Source organism: Musa acuminata, chromosome BXJ3-10, assembly GCF_036884655.1.
Source record: "Musa acuminata AAA Group cultivar baxijiao chromosome BXJ3-10, Cavendish_Baxijiao_AAA, whole genome shotgun sequence".
Lineage (NCBI taxonomy): Eukaryota > Viridiplantae > Streptophyta > Magnoliopsida > Zingiberales > Musaceae > Musa > Musa acuminata.
Window position 1 is genome coordinate 20,895,487 of NC_088358.1, and position 15,901 is coordinate 20,911,387.

Here is a 15,901-nt window from a genome sequence, read left to right on the forward strand (position 1 = left end):
GAGTTTTGTGTCTTTTACTGCAAGAAAACGAAACCTTAGAAACTAGGATTGTACTGTTGAAGTATGTATGAGATGTGATCAGAAAAAAAATACATCGAGTTTATCCGATAGCTGCGATGTCAGAGCATATATGTATGTATACCAAAGCCTGCAACTTGTAGTGGTGCAAACTCCAACTAATAGTCTATTCATTTGGACGAGATTCCACATCAACCATTTGAATAACATTTTACATCCCTCCCTTTGATGATTGAGTTAGCTTTAACTCTTTTTAGAACCCATTGTTTGACCGATACACCGAAGCTTAAGATGTTTGAATTCAGACTCAAAAGCAGGTCAAACATTGTTTTCCGATACACATCACCACCTGAAAGCCAGAAGAAACGAAATAAAGAAAGGTGCAACAGATCAGATGTTTTCCACTAGCTAAAGCCAATTGGGTTTAGCCTATGAAGAAGAAGCATCATCTTTTCTCCGATCACCATCGCAGTTGGGGGTGATGGAAAGGTCGACAGCCGAAAGGAAGAAGGAACAAGCTTGAGTGTGTCGGAAAGCTCCCTCATTCATCAAAGTTGCGATCCAAATACCGGCTTCTATCTCGAAAACAAAGAAGAGGCATACCATATTAGGGAAGAGATAGATCGATAAGAGAGAGAGAGAGAGAGCGTTATGCTCGTGTCAATAAGATTTCCCTCTCCCTTTGTCCATGCAATTGATTTCTGGTAAGAAAACAAGGCATCGACCTACTTGGTTAATGTTCTTACGGAACTCACATACTTGGAAGTCTTTGGTTGCACAGTGTTTCATCGAATGAGCCGAATCACACTTGTTATTTACTGTGTAAGAGAAAGGATCACTGCAGGATTAACAAACTGTTCATCGGCCTTTTCAGCACTGTCTCCTGGAGATCAGAACTCGTTGTTTGGATCTTGCAGCCACCGGTGAAAGCATTCAGTGGGAACAAGTGCATACAATTATGAGCACCTTTTCCGAATGCCAACCATATAAAAACCTAATCATCATGATTTCGAGGCAGGGTTTTTGGATCCCGAGGGTCTCCTAGATTTCCTAATCTAACAACCGTGACTCCCCATTGCGAAGACAGTAAGCTCGAACGAGCTCAGCTCTCTTATTCCTATGTAGGTACAGTACATTGACGAGCCCCATCACAGGAGCAAGACCCAGCTTCTTCCATGGACTTGTGGGAGTTGCAAGAATCAAAACCTTTCGACTCCCTCCACCACCTCGCCCTCTCACGCGCAATTGAGACGGCCAAATGCCACCGAGTGAAGGTCCTCCATGTCATGGTGATGCGCCGATCTCCATGTGTATGCTTCGAGATCGAGGGAGGCCATGGCGCAGGATGAGTTGTCATCGACGAGCTCGAGTTGGGAAGATTGGAAGGAGTTGGAGTCCACAAGCTCGTTGTCTTGGCATAGCATGGCTTCAGGATTCACGGGGGCGTCTGCAGCTAAAGGCTGGGGCATCAGGGGTAAGCTCTCTCCCGGTCGGTAGGGTGGGAGCTTGTTGCCGTATCTGTCTTCTTCAAGCCTGGGAATCGAAGAGTAGCCGCTGACAAAACCTTGTGCGGTTTGAGCCTTCAAGGAGGCCAGTTGGGCTTCCAGGGTCACCACCTACATAGCAACGGAAGCTCTTCCATTAAGACCGAGGATGTGATCTGAGCACGTCGGCAATGTGACTTGCGAGCAGCAGACGCTCACCTGTTGTTGCAGCGCGAAGATGTGAGCAACGCAACCGTAGATGGGGTCTTGGAGCCGAGCCTGCGCCTCGTAGGAGATGGTGAGAGCCGCCTCGGAGCGGTCGGCGACCGGGAGGTGCATGAGGAGCTTGGAGGCGTTGCTGGCCCCGAACACCTTGTGGACAGCCGCGAAGTGGGCCGCCGCCTGCTCGTGGCTGAAGTAGGGGGCGAAGACGCACCCCCGCACGCACTTCCTCCTCAGGAACTTGCATGCGCCACAAGGAGATCCAAGCCCCGCCATCTCGGATTCCGGTTCTGCTGATCTCTTCCTCTCTATCCCTCGATCTCAGGCTACCTGATGATTCACCTCCCCCTTATAAGCACCAGTGCAACCATTACTTTATTTGCGCCGGTCTCCTTAATGGCCTGCACCACCCATTGTTTATCGTGCCTGGGCCTTCATTTCACCTCGTCTCCATCTCAGAGAGCCTCAACACGACAAATGACGAGCATGTTTACCTTCCGTATGAATCCACCATTAACCTGCAACATCGTCTCCCTCTCTCCCTCCCTCAGTAAAAATCAATCAAGCAAAAACCCAACGTTTCAAAGACTCTAGTGTCTTGTGTTCGATCGCTCGGTGGAGGAACAGCAGCAGTCTTTTGTGGCATTGTCTTCTCCCTGCAAGCCAGTATTCTCCCTGCACTTGTTGGCCACTCGAGCATGGAGGCATGGCAGCCCAACGCACAAACCACAAGCCATTTGACCAATCTCAAACGACTAAGGGTCGTGACTTGAGTCTACATCACAAACATGCATCCCTGAGCAATGTCTCAATCCTCTCAAGGGTTGATTGGCATGCAAATTCCACTAATGCTAAACTCTATTTCCAGAGAGAAAGAGAGAGAGAGAGAGAGAGAGAGGTGTGACACTGTTGCAGACATTGGGATTCACCATCACGTGCCTGCAACTGAGGTGCACAAGGACGATGATGCGTATCAAATCAAAGCCCCCACATGTCCCGAGCGTGTGCCAATGGTAGACAGTGTGTTGTGGCGTCTACCGGGCTCTTAGATCGCCCCCCAACAAAGGCTACTCCATGTGGGCATCTCATTCTCCAACAGGGCCCCACCCGTGAGAGACCGGAGGAAGTGGGGGTGGAGGGTTGGGAAGCGGGGAGACACTGCCAAGAGGGAGGGATATAAGATAGATAGCTAAGACGACATCTTTGATTGATTCACGTTGGCTTTCCCAATTAGGCGTGGAGGTTACTTACTTGTACCATTAGGATTAGATGCTCATATAGTGTTCTAGTTAGAGAGAGAACCTCCCTCCATCTCCAGTACGAAAAGGCTACTCACTACTAATGCTCAAATAGGTATAGTTTGAGTCGGATCCACCTTGGAACTCGATCCGAATCCGATCGACAATTCTTGGACTCGGATCATATATTAGATTACATGAAATCCTAATCATCGGGTATTGTCATCGGATCTAATTTTAAGGAAGCGTGTTCGAAGACCGGTCAAACCCCGGCACATGCGTTACGTGCGGGGCCACCATGCATGCTTCCGACTCCAGATTCTAGGGTTTCAACGTTGTCTTCTCCCCATCCAACCTCATCCCTCGTCATCAACGTCCCAACAACACCAACCTACACAGTCTCGTTGGCTCTACCCAGGATCACAAAGGCAGGTCCTGCTATTGCGAGCTCTTCGCTGAATCTTCTTCTTGCTTCTACCTGTCACTCTCACTAGGGTTCCTTATCATACCTGCTCAGAACCATTTCTGGTTAGGGTGGGGGACAACGATCACAGCTCTGCCAACCCTGCCTGATGGTCGCCGGACACGGACGCGATCTATGTGCTTCCAAGCCTACTCTTGTTGATGAAGGTTCTTCTAGCCGTGACAAGGTTTTGGTCTTTGTAGTATGTGTCTCGGTTGCAGACAGGTTTTCTAAGCCTGACACCCTAATCTAATCTATCATATGGTCATGTCTGCATTAAAATAGCCCCTTCGAAGGTGGAGTTGGCAGTTGACAGGGATGCGTGCCATCGTCCGCTTGTGATCATGTGTGTCTTCTTGCCTTTGGTTACTCGTCGGAATGGTTGAATTAAACTTGGCACGAGCTTAATACCATATGCACGATTCTTAAAGATCCAAGCCAGGTCTCTTTGGGCTCATGGATCTGAAGCCCATCTAAGTTAGACGAAGATGGATCTGAGCCCATTTGGGTGGGTGTTCAAACGGTTATGTTCCCAAGGATACATCATTGTACGGCTGGATGAAGTCACACCACATGGGTTGAGATTCGCAAAAGATACCTCCGCCAATTTTGACGCAACACACCCTTGACCGCTTCAGGGGTTCGCAACTGACTCCCCGATCTCGACATCCCTATAAGTGTGTTTCCATCGCGACGTTAGGGTTCCCGTTCTCCGTTTCGCTTCTACTAACTGTCTTGGGAAGAGCTCGAGAAGAAGGCAGGCGATGGCCGCGCGCTACGAGGTGGAGGTAACCGTCGCCTCCGCCCGCAACCTCAAGAACGTCAACTGGCGCCACGGCGACCTCAAGCCCTACGTCGTTGCCTGGGTCGACCCAGCCGCCAAGTGCTCCACCAAGGTCGCCGTGGATGGCGACGACGATGACCCCGTGTGGGACGAGAAGCTCACGCTGCCCCTCCCCCCCGGCCTGCCCATCGAGGACGCAACCCTCGCCTTCGACGTCGTCCACGCCGGCGCCGCCGAGGGCGTCAAGCCCCTCGTCGGCTCCGCCCGACTCCCTCTCCGCGACGTCCTCGACGAGGTCGGACTCAGCGGGAAGCTCGTCCGCGCCCTCAAGCTCAAGCGTCCCTCCGGCCGCCCCCAGGGCAAGATCGAGATCAAGGTTGCCGTCAAGGAGCAGGCCCGATACTACGGCTCGCCCTACGGCCAGGCCACCTCGAGGGACTACCCGCCTTCCAGCGCCGGCTACGGCTACGGGCCACCGTACGCCGCGGCGCCGTCTGGGTACCCCTACGCGCAGCCGCCGATGGGGTACCCCTACGGGGCACCGACCGGCGCGGGGTATTACCCCTACGGCGCGCCTCCGGCGGTGGGGTACGGGGCTCAGGCGCCGCCGCAGCCGACGATGGCGTACGGGCAGGAGGAGAAGAGCAAGTCAAAGTTTGGGATGGGGACGGGGCTAGCGGTGGGGGCGGCGGCAGGGATGCTGGGGGGGCTGGCGCTGGCGGAGGGGATCGACTACGCCGAGGACAAGATCGCCGACGATGTGGCGGAGAGGGTGGAGGATGACCTCGGTGGCGATGACTTCTGAGCGCGCGATCCGAGGGAAATAAGTCCTACACTGTTGTCAGGTGTTGATGATGATGGTATAAATGTTTTCCTTCTTTCTTCTTTTATTGCTTTGTTTTCCTTTTGAGAATTCGGGAGGTGTTGAAGCCATTCGAATGGTGATAAATTGGAGAGTGCAGTGTGATGATGATGTTTATGGAAGAAGCTAATGATTCGTCTATCCAATGGTGTTGGCTACGTAAATCTCGTAGATGACAAACCATAAAAGGAATTAATCAACCTCCAAACATTAGCTAAATCCATTTCCTACTTATCCCATTAAAACCAAGCACATGTCCCTCTTTCTTTCCGTATATATATATATATATATATATATATATATATATATATATATATATATATATATATATATATATATATATATATATATATATATATATATATATATATATATATATATATATATATTAAATTTAAAAAAAAAATATTTATGTTAAATTTTGAGCTTGATCTTATAAGAGTGAGATGTCATATATCTTAAAATACACATCATATAAAATTTTAGAATATACATCTCTTTATCCTATAAATTTTAAACTCAGTCTTCTTAGAAGAGACATATGTGACTCATCAAAGATATATCTATTCTTATAAAAATCGTAAAATACTCTCTCCATGTTTTGTACTAAAGAACTAAGTGCTTAGAACTATCAAGAATTTTAGATGAAAGGTCAAAGAAAGAATCAACTCTATCATATCTTCTTTATATTCCCTCCATCTCCATCGTAATAACATCATCTCCATCATAACAATACCAATACCAAAAAGAACAACCACATTAGTCATTGATCGTCGTCAATGGAGTCTTGGTCGACAATCATCATGACCTTAAGTGTCATTATCTTTACCACAATATTCAGCCACTATTTCAATGCCCATGTTAAGCCTTGGTCGACAATCATCACCTTAAGCCTTTGGCATTTACAAACTTCTCCGGGGAGGGAAGGCTTCAGTTCTTGGGGAGTCGTTGGAGGATAGATTTTACTTCTGTAAGTTCTGTCTAAACACACTGTAGTGACTAAAATATGCTGAATTGGCTCATATTTCCATAATTCATCTTCTGGTCTTACTAGACATAATTAAGTGTTTCTTCCCGAATCCTGTGGCTACAGTTCTAAGTGCTGCAAGTCTCTCTCTCTCTCTTTCATGCTAATGGTTGTTTCAGCTGCCAGCCATATGTGTGTACAGGTAATAACATATCAAGGGAAGCGTACTCCAGGCGAAAGCCACAGGCGGGGCTTATGTGATGGAGTATCGGATTCTTTAGATGAAGCGATTAAAAACAAAGTAGAAACACATTAAAATTATTCTTATTCTGTGCAATGGGAGCCTGAGAATTCCTTGTGCAAGATGAAATACAAGATCCTGAACAGTAAAATGGCATTCTTGCCAAGAAGAGAGAGAGAGAGAGAGAGAGAGAGAGAGAGAGAGAGAGACCATCTAATACCATTCATACTCACCCACGCAACCTTAATTTCAGAGTTCTAACAAAATCTATACACTAAAAAGGCCAAACAATAGCAATCTATGACAAAGTTATGGAAAGCAACAGGAAGAGATGCATGCCATATCCAACAAGGAAATAGGAGAAATGCGTATTGCAAGGAGTGCTATGCTAAAATTATGTTTCTGATACTGAATAAAAAGAATTAAAAGACGACGATATTTTTTTTCCCTAGATGTAAAAAGGGCATCACTTATTAGTCTCCACTTAGGGGCTGACCTGAGATCATCTCCTGTTTAAAGAGTTCTGGTTTGGCAGAGGAGTTGATCAGGGTCATCGGCACCTCTCCTCCAGATTACGTCCAAAACGATAATGAACCTGACAAAATGTGAATGTACATCCAAGCAGCAGATGTTGCCAAGGAAGGAAACAGCTAACCGTAGATAAATCAGCACCAGATACATCAAAGCTCTGGAAAAACATCTATGCTTCCAAACAACGAGAGATGCTACAAGGGCTGGTGTTTCTGATTATTAGTCAGCAAGAAGGCAACAATACTATTCTTAAAAGTATAACACAGTTCATATCAAGAGATCAAAATCTTCTCTTCTTTCCGTTTGATGCAAGATGAGATAGACCTCCTGTAACAAGTCTAGCAGTCGAATACATACCCCTTCACTGGAAAGATATATTCACATACGGTTCTGATCCCAACATGGCTCTCTTGTGCTTGAGACAAGGATCCTAGGGACATGAAACAAAATATATAGTCGATCAGCTTACTCCTGGCTGTATCATTGGAATAAAAGCCCAATTCTTCCTATGCTCGGTTGCTGTACCAGCGACCTTCTCATTGGCCCACCAGTCTGAACCAACACTATGCTCTGAAGGAACCCCATCCGAATTATCGAATTTGAATTCTTTAACTGAAGGGAGGGTAACAGAAGGTTGTACTTGCTCAGGCAAGTCGGTGTAGGTATCATCAATGCCAACACTCTGACTGTTATCTGGTTCACTAGTCGGTAGAGCTCTGTCATTTCTTGCAGTCAATGTTTCTGAGCTACCTTCACCTGAGATTGCTACCTTCCTTTCCAAACAGCGTGTAACTTCTTCGGCAGTTAATTCAAATGATACTCTGTGATCCATTATGTGTTCATTATTCTTAGGCACGATAGCAGAGTCCACAAATGATGCAGCTGCTGATATTTGGCCATCCAAAAGTGATCCACCATTTCGAGCATGCTGGGGTAAAAGTTTTCGAGCGGCAATCTCTTCAGCACTGACGATTTTTGGTGGTTCACAAACAGGAAATGATTGGAAGGAGACATCAACAGCAGAATGGTATTCAGGATCAGGGAAAGGTGAAGATGTACCCGAACATGCCGAACTTGGCGATATGAGGCGACCTATTGGGCTTCCAGGATGAAGCTGGTAGTATGGGAACTCATAGGCCTCACTCTTCTTGCAATTTGCGTCAAGGGAAGAAGTCAGCAATTTGGCAAATGGCACCTCAGGAGATGAAGGTGTTGTGAGATGCAAAGGTTCTGGTGGGGGTGTAAGAGGAGCAGTGGAAGGTTCAGTTGTGAAGGTGGAAAAAACAGGGGGTGAAACTAATTGAGTCTCATTTGCATAGGGCCCAATCGCAAAGATGGAAGCTGGACCACTGGGAGAATAAGAACTTGGTGAAAGTGCAGAGAGCGAAAGAGAACCAGCTGGTGATTGCATGGTAGATGGGGATGGCAAAAAGGAAGCTGGAGAGGAAGGAGGTGCAACAAATGGAAGCCTCACTTCTGGTGGATGGTTTGGATTTTGAACTGCAGGGGTATCCGACATAGGAAATGCAGGTTCAGGTACAAGGACTGCATGGCCGATGCGCTTTCCATTCCTATGAGACCCAAAGCACCAGTACACGCTTAACCAGGCACTCCATCTTCTTCTCTGGCAGTTAAAAGAACAAACTGAGTGAGGGTGAAATCCAAACTGGTAAGCTGTTACTAGCATAGACCGTGAGCCACATATTAATTACCATGCATAGATAACAAATAAGCATACTTACGGTATGTAGGTATAAAGACTACATGCTACTTCCATGACAAGTAAAAAAAAAAAACCATCTACTAAGATATTGTAAGACCATTGATGGATTCACACCAACCCATTCAGTAAATGACCAGAGCCAAGGTTGCTCAGAATGACTGATGTCAGAAAACATAAACATAAACATGAATATTATATGAATAAAAAGGAGGCAAAAATGTCATGGGCTTTTGAATCTGAAGTCCAATCTCACTGAGGATAAAAAGAAGTTCGCCAGGTTTGGACTTATTGGATGCACAGACTTTCCTTGTAGTTCAACTAGTTCAGTGGTTGGTTCCCTTGACCTCCTCATCTTTAAAAGTTTCTGGGTTACAATTCTGTTGGATGTGACTGGTCAGAATCTATACATCAAATTTTCAAGAAAACTCTTTCCATACCCCAACTAGTTCAGTGATTACTGATTAGATCCCCTCTTCATCTCGAAGAGGGTTTGGGTTCTAAGCCTTGTGCAAATCATACTTCGAAGGATGCTAATCAATGTACCGATTGGCCTCGCCAACAATGTGGTAAAGCTAACTCTTTGTTCCATCCTCCTAGAGGAATATCACATATGTTCTTCCTGGAAAGAATTGGAGTTTATATGCCCAATATTTGCAGTATAGTTTCTCTAAAATTTGAGCTTTGACACACCCCCAAACACAAACCCAAAAAAGAGAAAAGACGAGACTCCAAAATATTTCTGCATTTTATGCCATTGGAGAAGCATAACATATCAACTCAGATGAAAGTGATGTCACTGAGATCACCAGGGGGGGAACAATCATGTTTACTGGTAAGAAGTATATTAAAACACAAGGAATATCTTTCCATACCCCTACATTAGGTATCAAAATAATATTAAAACAAGTTACAAACAACATAAATAAGCACTTAAGCAGTAACAGCTATCAAATGAATATTGAGTTGAACAAGGATAAGTTCTATTGGTTCTTTGTGGCCACTGGAGCAGCCAAAGTAGGTACAAGAAGGTTCATGTAGAAAGGTTTGACATGGATAAGGCGAACTTGTTGCCCAAAGATATCACACCCATAGTTGGCCCATGTCAACCAGTGGAATAGTTTGGCTTAAAATATGTGGTATTCTGCTGCCAACTGATTCCACATACAGATAGTTATAAATACAAAGAATAAATGGGGTCCAAGCCTTTAGAAAAAGATTATTTTCATCAGATTTCGTGGATACTAGTTTTTTTATTTTCCTCCAGCTGAACAACCCTTCATAGAGTAGGATTTCATCGAGATCATGATCCCAACTTACTTGAACAAAAAATCGGCTGTTTATATCCTTATCAGACTCTTAGCTGTAACATTTATGACTTTGATACCATTGAATATTGAACTTTGGGGGAAAAAACAACTGCTTATATTAGAACAGGAGTTGCTTGTTCAGAATTTAATCCACAACTTGAACTTTTTGTCCCCTTAGACAAATAAAAATGTGACAAAAAATAGCCCATTTTCACCAAGAAATAAGAGAACATGACATTTGGCATTTATCTTTTTAATTCTTAAAGACTATTATTTAATTTTTTATTAATAAATTATATCTTATTGTTGTTCAAAACTTAAGATGGTAGTAAGCCACAGTTTTGTTGTTGTGCATCTAGAATATATTTGAACCAAATAATGACCACAATTAGAGTGATTACAAATGATACAGATCCAGTGGCAGTCACTAGTAAACATATAGATAGTTAGTAAAAAAAATTAATTAAACAAAAGAATATAACATTGCAGAGGAATGCCTTAGGTACGCATGCCTTTCAATGGCCAATGATATGTACACGAAAGGCATGCCAAAGAAATTCTTGTGAGACTCTGCACTTGCGCATGCTTTTACACTAGCAGTACGCAAAGAGAACAAACAAAAGTAAGAGAATATAAATAAAAGGAAACAATAAACATTAAAACTATATATGTTCAATATATGCCAGCAATTCATGTATAAAGCTTTTCTTTGTCCAATTGATTAGCTCTCCATTCCAGATTTGACCAAAAGCTGGATTCTCTCTGCAACTAAGACTCTAAAGACAAAGGATGGTTAGAGACTTTATTCATTATGACAAATCTAAACCTCAACTTCACATCAGTCAGCCTACCATAACCTAGACCAGGCATCATCAGGTTTTGCCGAAAAGGACAGTTTCATCTGAGTTCACCAATTGTCATCAAGGACGAACATGCAACTCTTAGCTTCACTTTTAATTGTCATCAAGGATAAGTTGTTCTCTGAAACAGTTACTTGCAGAGCAAAGACATGGCCCACCATCTTCTCAAAGTGTTCAATTTTATTTATGAAATAAGCCCCAAAATCCTTGCATTGTAAAATAGCTCGAAAAGTGAAGAAGTTAAGTATTGCTCAAATCAATTTAAACGAATAAGACACTGCTTATACAGTCCTCAGACAAGATAAAAGACAGCACTCTTCTGAAAAACTCGAGTAGGAATGTCAATTAGTACAACTAATAAGCTTAAGGCACCCCTTAAATTACTTATTGCTATATCCAAAGAAATAAGTCATGCACATCTGCCGAAGCACATAGATACTGCCAGATGGACAAACACCAGACAAACTTATGTAAGACCAGAGGACAGGTCCTAGATAAGGAAAAAAGGCAATAAGCAGAAGTACAACTTTTATTTTGTTAATGTTAAATAGATCTTTATCTACTAAATTGGTTGCTTGACAATCAATCAATCTCATGTATCAACCATACAAGAGGCAAATAATAAGCAGTAATTACATACGACCACAAAAACATATATACACAATTAATACATCACAAGCAAAAAAAAAAGTACAAGAAAACTAATACTATATGTCATCTGCACCGCACTTTACCTGCGGTACAACACGACGTAAGTTGTAGTCTGAAGCTTATATGGGGTTCATCATGTGTTCCACAGGTCCATGGTTCGTAAAGCTCATAACAATGGCCAAGATTGGAAAGTACCAATCGAATGATATCAATAGCATAAAAAAGTGGAAGAAATATTGTATGGAACCATGCATGATCACGAACTTTAAACCACTAATATCTTCCCATGAAATTAAACGAAATCTTGAAAGTACAAACCTACATCTAATATGCAGTTATCATCTAACTCGTAGAATTAAAATTGACCTTTAAAATCCTAAAATTAAGCACTATTAAAACTCAAAACAATGAGATCATTACCAGCAATCCTACCAAATATTAAATAAAATCACTAAAATATAAAAGATTCACAGTAGCATATAACTGTCAGAGATCTGAACTAATCAAAGCTAAAAGGTAACACTAACAGCCATATCAAGAACATAGATCGCAAGAACAAAATGCAAAAACAGATGATAACCAACCGGAACGGTAACTTGCTGGACTCGACTCTCTGCAGAGACAATCGCGGCCGCCGCCGCATTCACCGTCTCCACGCTATTATTAGCTCCGCTCATCTCTACCTCTTCCTCAATCCGAAAGAGGAAAAACGCCCCAAAAACCTCCCCAGCTCCCCAAAATTTCGCCAATCGCGGATCGAATTCGACGAGGACAGCTCAATCCCGTTGGAGAACGAGAACTGGGCACTACAAATACCAAAATCCCCAACCAAAATCACCTAAACACCGGGAGAAATTCCCATAATTCGCGGCCCGATTCGCCCACGGAAGGGATCGGTGTTAGAGAGAGAGGAGTAGGAGTTGGAGGAGCAGGCGGGGGGGTAAAATGATGGATAAATAGCGAAGAACCATTTGAAGAAGAATCTTAAAATTCCTGAGGGTGTGAGAACTGAGAAGAGACGGTCAAACACGCTACTAAACAAAGGCGTTAAGTCGGGCACAAATTTACCACTTTACCTATTAACCGATGCAATGGTTATGGGGGCATCTTAAATGCATCTCGACCGTTGAAACGCCGAATCACAAGCAACGACCGGTCGAGATGCCGATGAGTGTCATAGTGTAAATAAATGAAAAGATAGGGGTAGTAAAGGAAAATTAATGAGTATGCGTCACGTGTGCGTCGAGGACTCGATTCCGTTAATTATTCCGTGTTTGGGAAACTCCTCTTCTTTTTATCCCACTTTTCGCCTCGGAACTTTCGCTGTTACCCATTCGTGTGCCCGAAGCGGGGTCCACCGGAAAAAGCCGGATTCGTGCATCGACACGTGTGACATGATGCGTGGGGCCCATGGAAATGAAGATGGATGATTGCCTGCCAGCAGAGAGGAGGGGGTCGGGTGGGGCGATGGGTGACGAAGATGCGGGGGTGCAGGCGCGGGGATCGCAACTGACGTTAGCGGAGTCATTAGACGCTAATATACTTGTTTAGTCAAATCGAGTTAGGCACGGAAGACGTAACCCTAGGCGTCAATCCGGCTTTAAAAGTCGTGCTAGGATCTCCGAGATACATGTTTAGTGGAATAACCTCGAGGAAGGAACTGTAGACATGAAAGAGTGTTCTCAGGTCATGTGCCAAAACAAAGCTCGAAAGGTGTTTGTGGAAATGCAACCGTGACAAAGCACCTACTTTTAGAGAGCGTGCAGCTCATGTGATCAATGAATCCATTATGGTTGCAAGTTCATCTCAAAAGTTGAGTGCCAATGGTGAGGCAGTGATTGGAGAGAGAGAGAGAGAGAGAGAGATGATGGAGGAGAGACAGCTTCGTTGCTCCAGCTCCGGAGAAGAGTATCCAACAGCTGTGTTCCAGAGAAGATGTGGCCTTGCGGGACTGAGAGGATATAAAGCCATGGCGCTTTAACAAAGCTTCTTGTAGCTGTAGGCCCTCGCCACTTTCGAGTTTCCATTGCCAGACTTTGGGAAGCTAAGCAGCCGACCTTCTTCGTCTGTTTCCTCCCCCCCACCCAGAAGAAAAAGTTCTTCTTCTTCTGGCAGCTTGCACTTTGTGGTGTGGAGGAGGGGCCGAGCCGCGCGGAGGCCGCAGTCCGCCGTTCGTACATGGCAGAACGCACGCATGCATGCGTCCAGCTCGATCCGAGCGTGAGGGAGGAGAAAGCCTCCCTTTATGATGCCCCTTATCAAAAGCGATGTAGTGGGAGGCAACGGGAATCTACATGAAGGCATGACATGCGCACGATGGTGTATGTGTTTGTGGAAATCCATTCGCTTGTCTGTTCACCACGACAAGAAGTGGATAGGCATGTTGGATTCCAAGTTGGAAAGTCTATGACAGCTCTGCGAGAGGCTCCCATCAATATATATATATATATATATATATATATATATATATATATATATATATATATATAGTTTTATTTTTAAATATTTATGAATATTATTTTCATAAATCAAATGAAAAGAGCAACCTTATCATTATATTAAAACCCGTCCTTTAATTTTATTTGTAATAAAAATAAAAAATATATATATATAGAAAAAAAAATGAGTAAAGAAAAAGTAAACATTTATCAGTATTGCTTTCTATTGAAGCATGAATCATTTTTTGAAGCTCACCTTAAAAGGATAAAATTATACGGATCTATCTAAAATAGATAATTTCTCGTGAGCCCTTAAACGGTACCTCTTTCTTATTTATTTTTTTTCCTTACATCATTATTTGTCTCCAATAGGCCTTAATTAACAAAGATTATGGCCTGTTAATGGCATATCTTGTCTTAATCTCTAATAGGGCTAATCAACAAAGGCCATGGCCTGTTAATGATATGTCTTTTTTTTAATAGGTCAATTTGTACATGACTCAATATTTAGATTTCATTAGACATGGAGAGACAAGCCCAACAGGCTTCGATGATAATTTCAACTCTGACTCAAGTTGCACTGATTTGATCATTGGATTAGGTTTGACCAACTTGAGCAAGAAGAAGTGATGAGTTTGGTGTCTACCTTAAAAGAGTCTCTATCCCATCCTTTTGCCTTTCCTATTTCCACATAGCATGAAACTTTGGTTGATTACTATTTTGAGGGTCACAAGTCATGTTTAGTGAAATCATTATCTAGTTTGACTGATTTTGAGACAATAGGATTGACACCATCCTCCACCTACTAATGTTTGAATGAAGAGAAGAAATAGAAAAAGTGTTATGATAGTGATATAAATCTTTGGCTGACTTCACAAAATTTAGCATGAAATAGAGAAAGAAAAAAAAAATGATGTGACTGCTTATGAAAATTTCTTTCTCTCTTTCTTTTTTCTCTTTACCTAAGTAAACAATTATTAGAAAAATAATAAGAAGATTTATCATCCTCCTTGTCAAAGTGTTACACTTCTTCCTAAGACTAATCATCTCTTTCCCAGAAATGAAAGACAAACTACTTAGCTACAACTTTTCTTTGTTGTCTCCTTCCACATTTCCACTCACACACATATATTTTGGAGGGAGAGTCCACCTAAAGTTGCAGAAAGAGGCATGGCTATGGGTTCATCTGTTGAAGGTTTCCACTGTCACAAACAGCACCTATCAATTCCAACTTCAGCTCCCAAAGCTCCTGTTCTTGAGCTTTCTTTCTTTCCAGTTATTAATGAAATACAACTTGGAGCTCAAGCTTTTAAGGTTTCAATTAACAGTGGTAAAAATTCAACAGTTATAATAAAGCATAAAAAAAAGCTTGAAATATAGAACAAAAAAATGGATATAAGATTTCAACTTATAACTTTACCATTTTAAATTGAGTGATTACATTGAGTTCATCTTTGATAGAAACTAGTCGAGATTAATATACATAAAGATGATACTAATTCAATCTAAAAACTTAAGTCTATCATCCGACTTCGTCAATCATTTACGATATATTCCTTTTACACTACTTTTTTTTTAATCTCAAACACATCAATTATTTAGATCAAAATTTATATGTATTTTACTTTGATACCATATTATAATTGTATTGATGATTAGTCAAAAACAAATCGATCATGTTTAATATACATACATCAATTTCAATCCTTTACAACATACAATTTTGTTTTAAATTCATCTTCTCTCATATTTTCAATAAATATTGATTTATTCCCCCAAAATAGCAATTCCATAACCTTATTTGATTTTGTTTGATCATTTTGGGCAGTGGAAGTGATCGATGCCCTTCTCATACTCTTATACCTTCACAAGCTTATTACTCCTCTCTCTCTCTCTCTCTCTCTCTTCGTGTGACGTGAGATGTGGTGCCAAATTGGTATTATTCTACAAGAGATTGCCGTCCTCTTCGGCACTCTCTCTCTTTCTCTCTGGTGAGTTGTTCTTATGGGGGTGGCAATGACAGATGATGATGCTCTCACTGCTCCTTTACATGCACAGAAAGCCATCCTTCAATCTCATGAAATGGCATATATTAGGTCAACTTGGGCAAGT

The 15,901-nt window shown here is 42.7% G+C and overlaps 3 protein-coding genes across 3 annotated transcripts; 1 reads left to right on the plus strand and 2 right to left on the minus strand.

The window, feature by feature from the left end:
* Nucleotides 1-729: 729 nt before the first annotated feature.
* Nucleotides 730-2,085, minus strand: LOC135650836 (LOB domain-containing protein CRL1-like). Its single transcript, XM_065170461.1, has 2 exons — nt 1,722-2,085; nt 730-1,634 (listed from the first exon to the last, which is right to left on the minus strand). The coding sequence occupies exons 1-2, from the start codon at nt 1,998-2,000 to the stop codon at nt 1,254-1,256; spliced, it is 660 nt and encodes a 219-aa protein (XP_065026533.1). The 5' UTR covers nt 2,001-2,085; the 3' UTR covers nt 730-1,253.
* Nucleotides 2,086-4,108: 2,023 nt separating this feature from the next.
* Nucleotides 4,109-5,217, plus strand: LOC135650509 (protein SRC2 homolog). The gene has a single exon (XM_065169914.1). It carries the CDS (start codon nt 4,190-4,192, stop codon nt 5,012-5,014), a length of 825 nt encoding a protein of 274 aa, XP_065025986.1. The 5' UTR covers nt 4,109-4,189; the 3' UTR covers nt 5,015-5,217.
* Nucleotides 5,218-6,966: 1,749 nt separating this feature from the next.
* On the minus strand, nt 6,967-12,283 carry LOC135651936 (vegetative cell wall protein gp1-like). Its single transcript, XM_065172583.1, has 2 exons — nt 11,936-12,283; nt 6,967-8,434 (listed from the first exon to the last, which is right to left on the minus strand). The coding sequence occupies exons 1-2, from the start codon at nt 12,026-12,028 to the stop codon at nt 7,271-7,273; spliced, it is 1,257 nt and encodes a 418-aa protein (XP_065028655.1). The 5' UTR covers nt 12,029-12,283; the 3' UTR covers nt 6,967-7,270.
* Between the last annotated feature and the right edge of the window lie 3,618 nt (nt 12,284-15,901).

Coding starts and splice junctions, on each gene's coding strand:
- LOC135650836 (XM_065170461.1), bottom strand. CDS start 2,000: ATGGCGGGGCTTGGATCTCCTTGTGGCGCATGCAAGTTCCTGAGGAGG. Junction 1,635..1,721: donor TCTTCGCGCTGCAACAACAG/GTGAGCGTCTGC, acceptor GTTGCTATGTAG/GTGGTGACCCTGGAAGCCCA.
- LOC135651936 (XM_065172583.1), bottom strand. CDS start 12,028: ATGAGCGGAGCTAATAATAGCGTGGAGACGGTGAATGCGGCGGCGGCC. Junction 8,435..11,935: donor TCCAGCAAGTTACCGTTCCG/GTTGGTTATCAT, acceptor TTTAACTGCCAG/AGAAGAAGATGGAGTGCCTG.
- LOC135650509 (XM_065169914.1), top strand. CDS start 4,190: ATGGCCGCGCGCTACGAGGTGGAGGTAACCGTCGCCTCCGCCCGCAAC.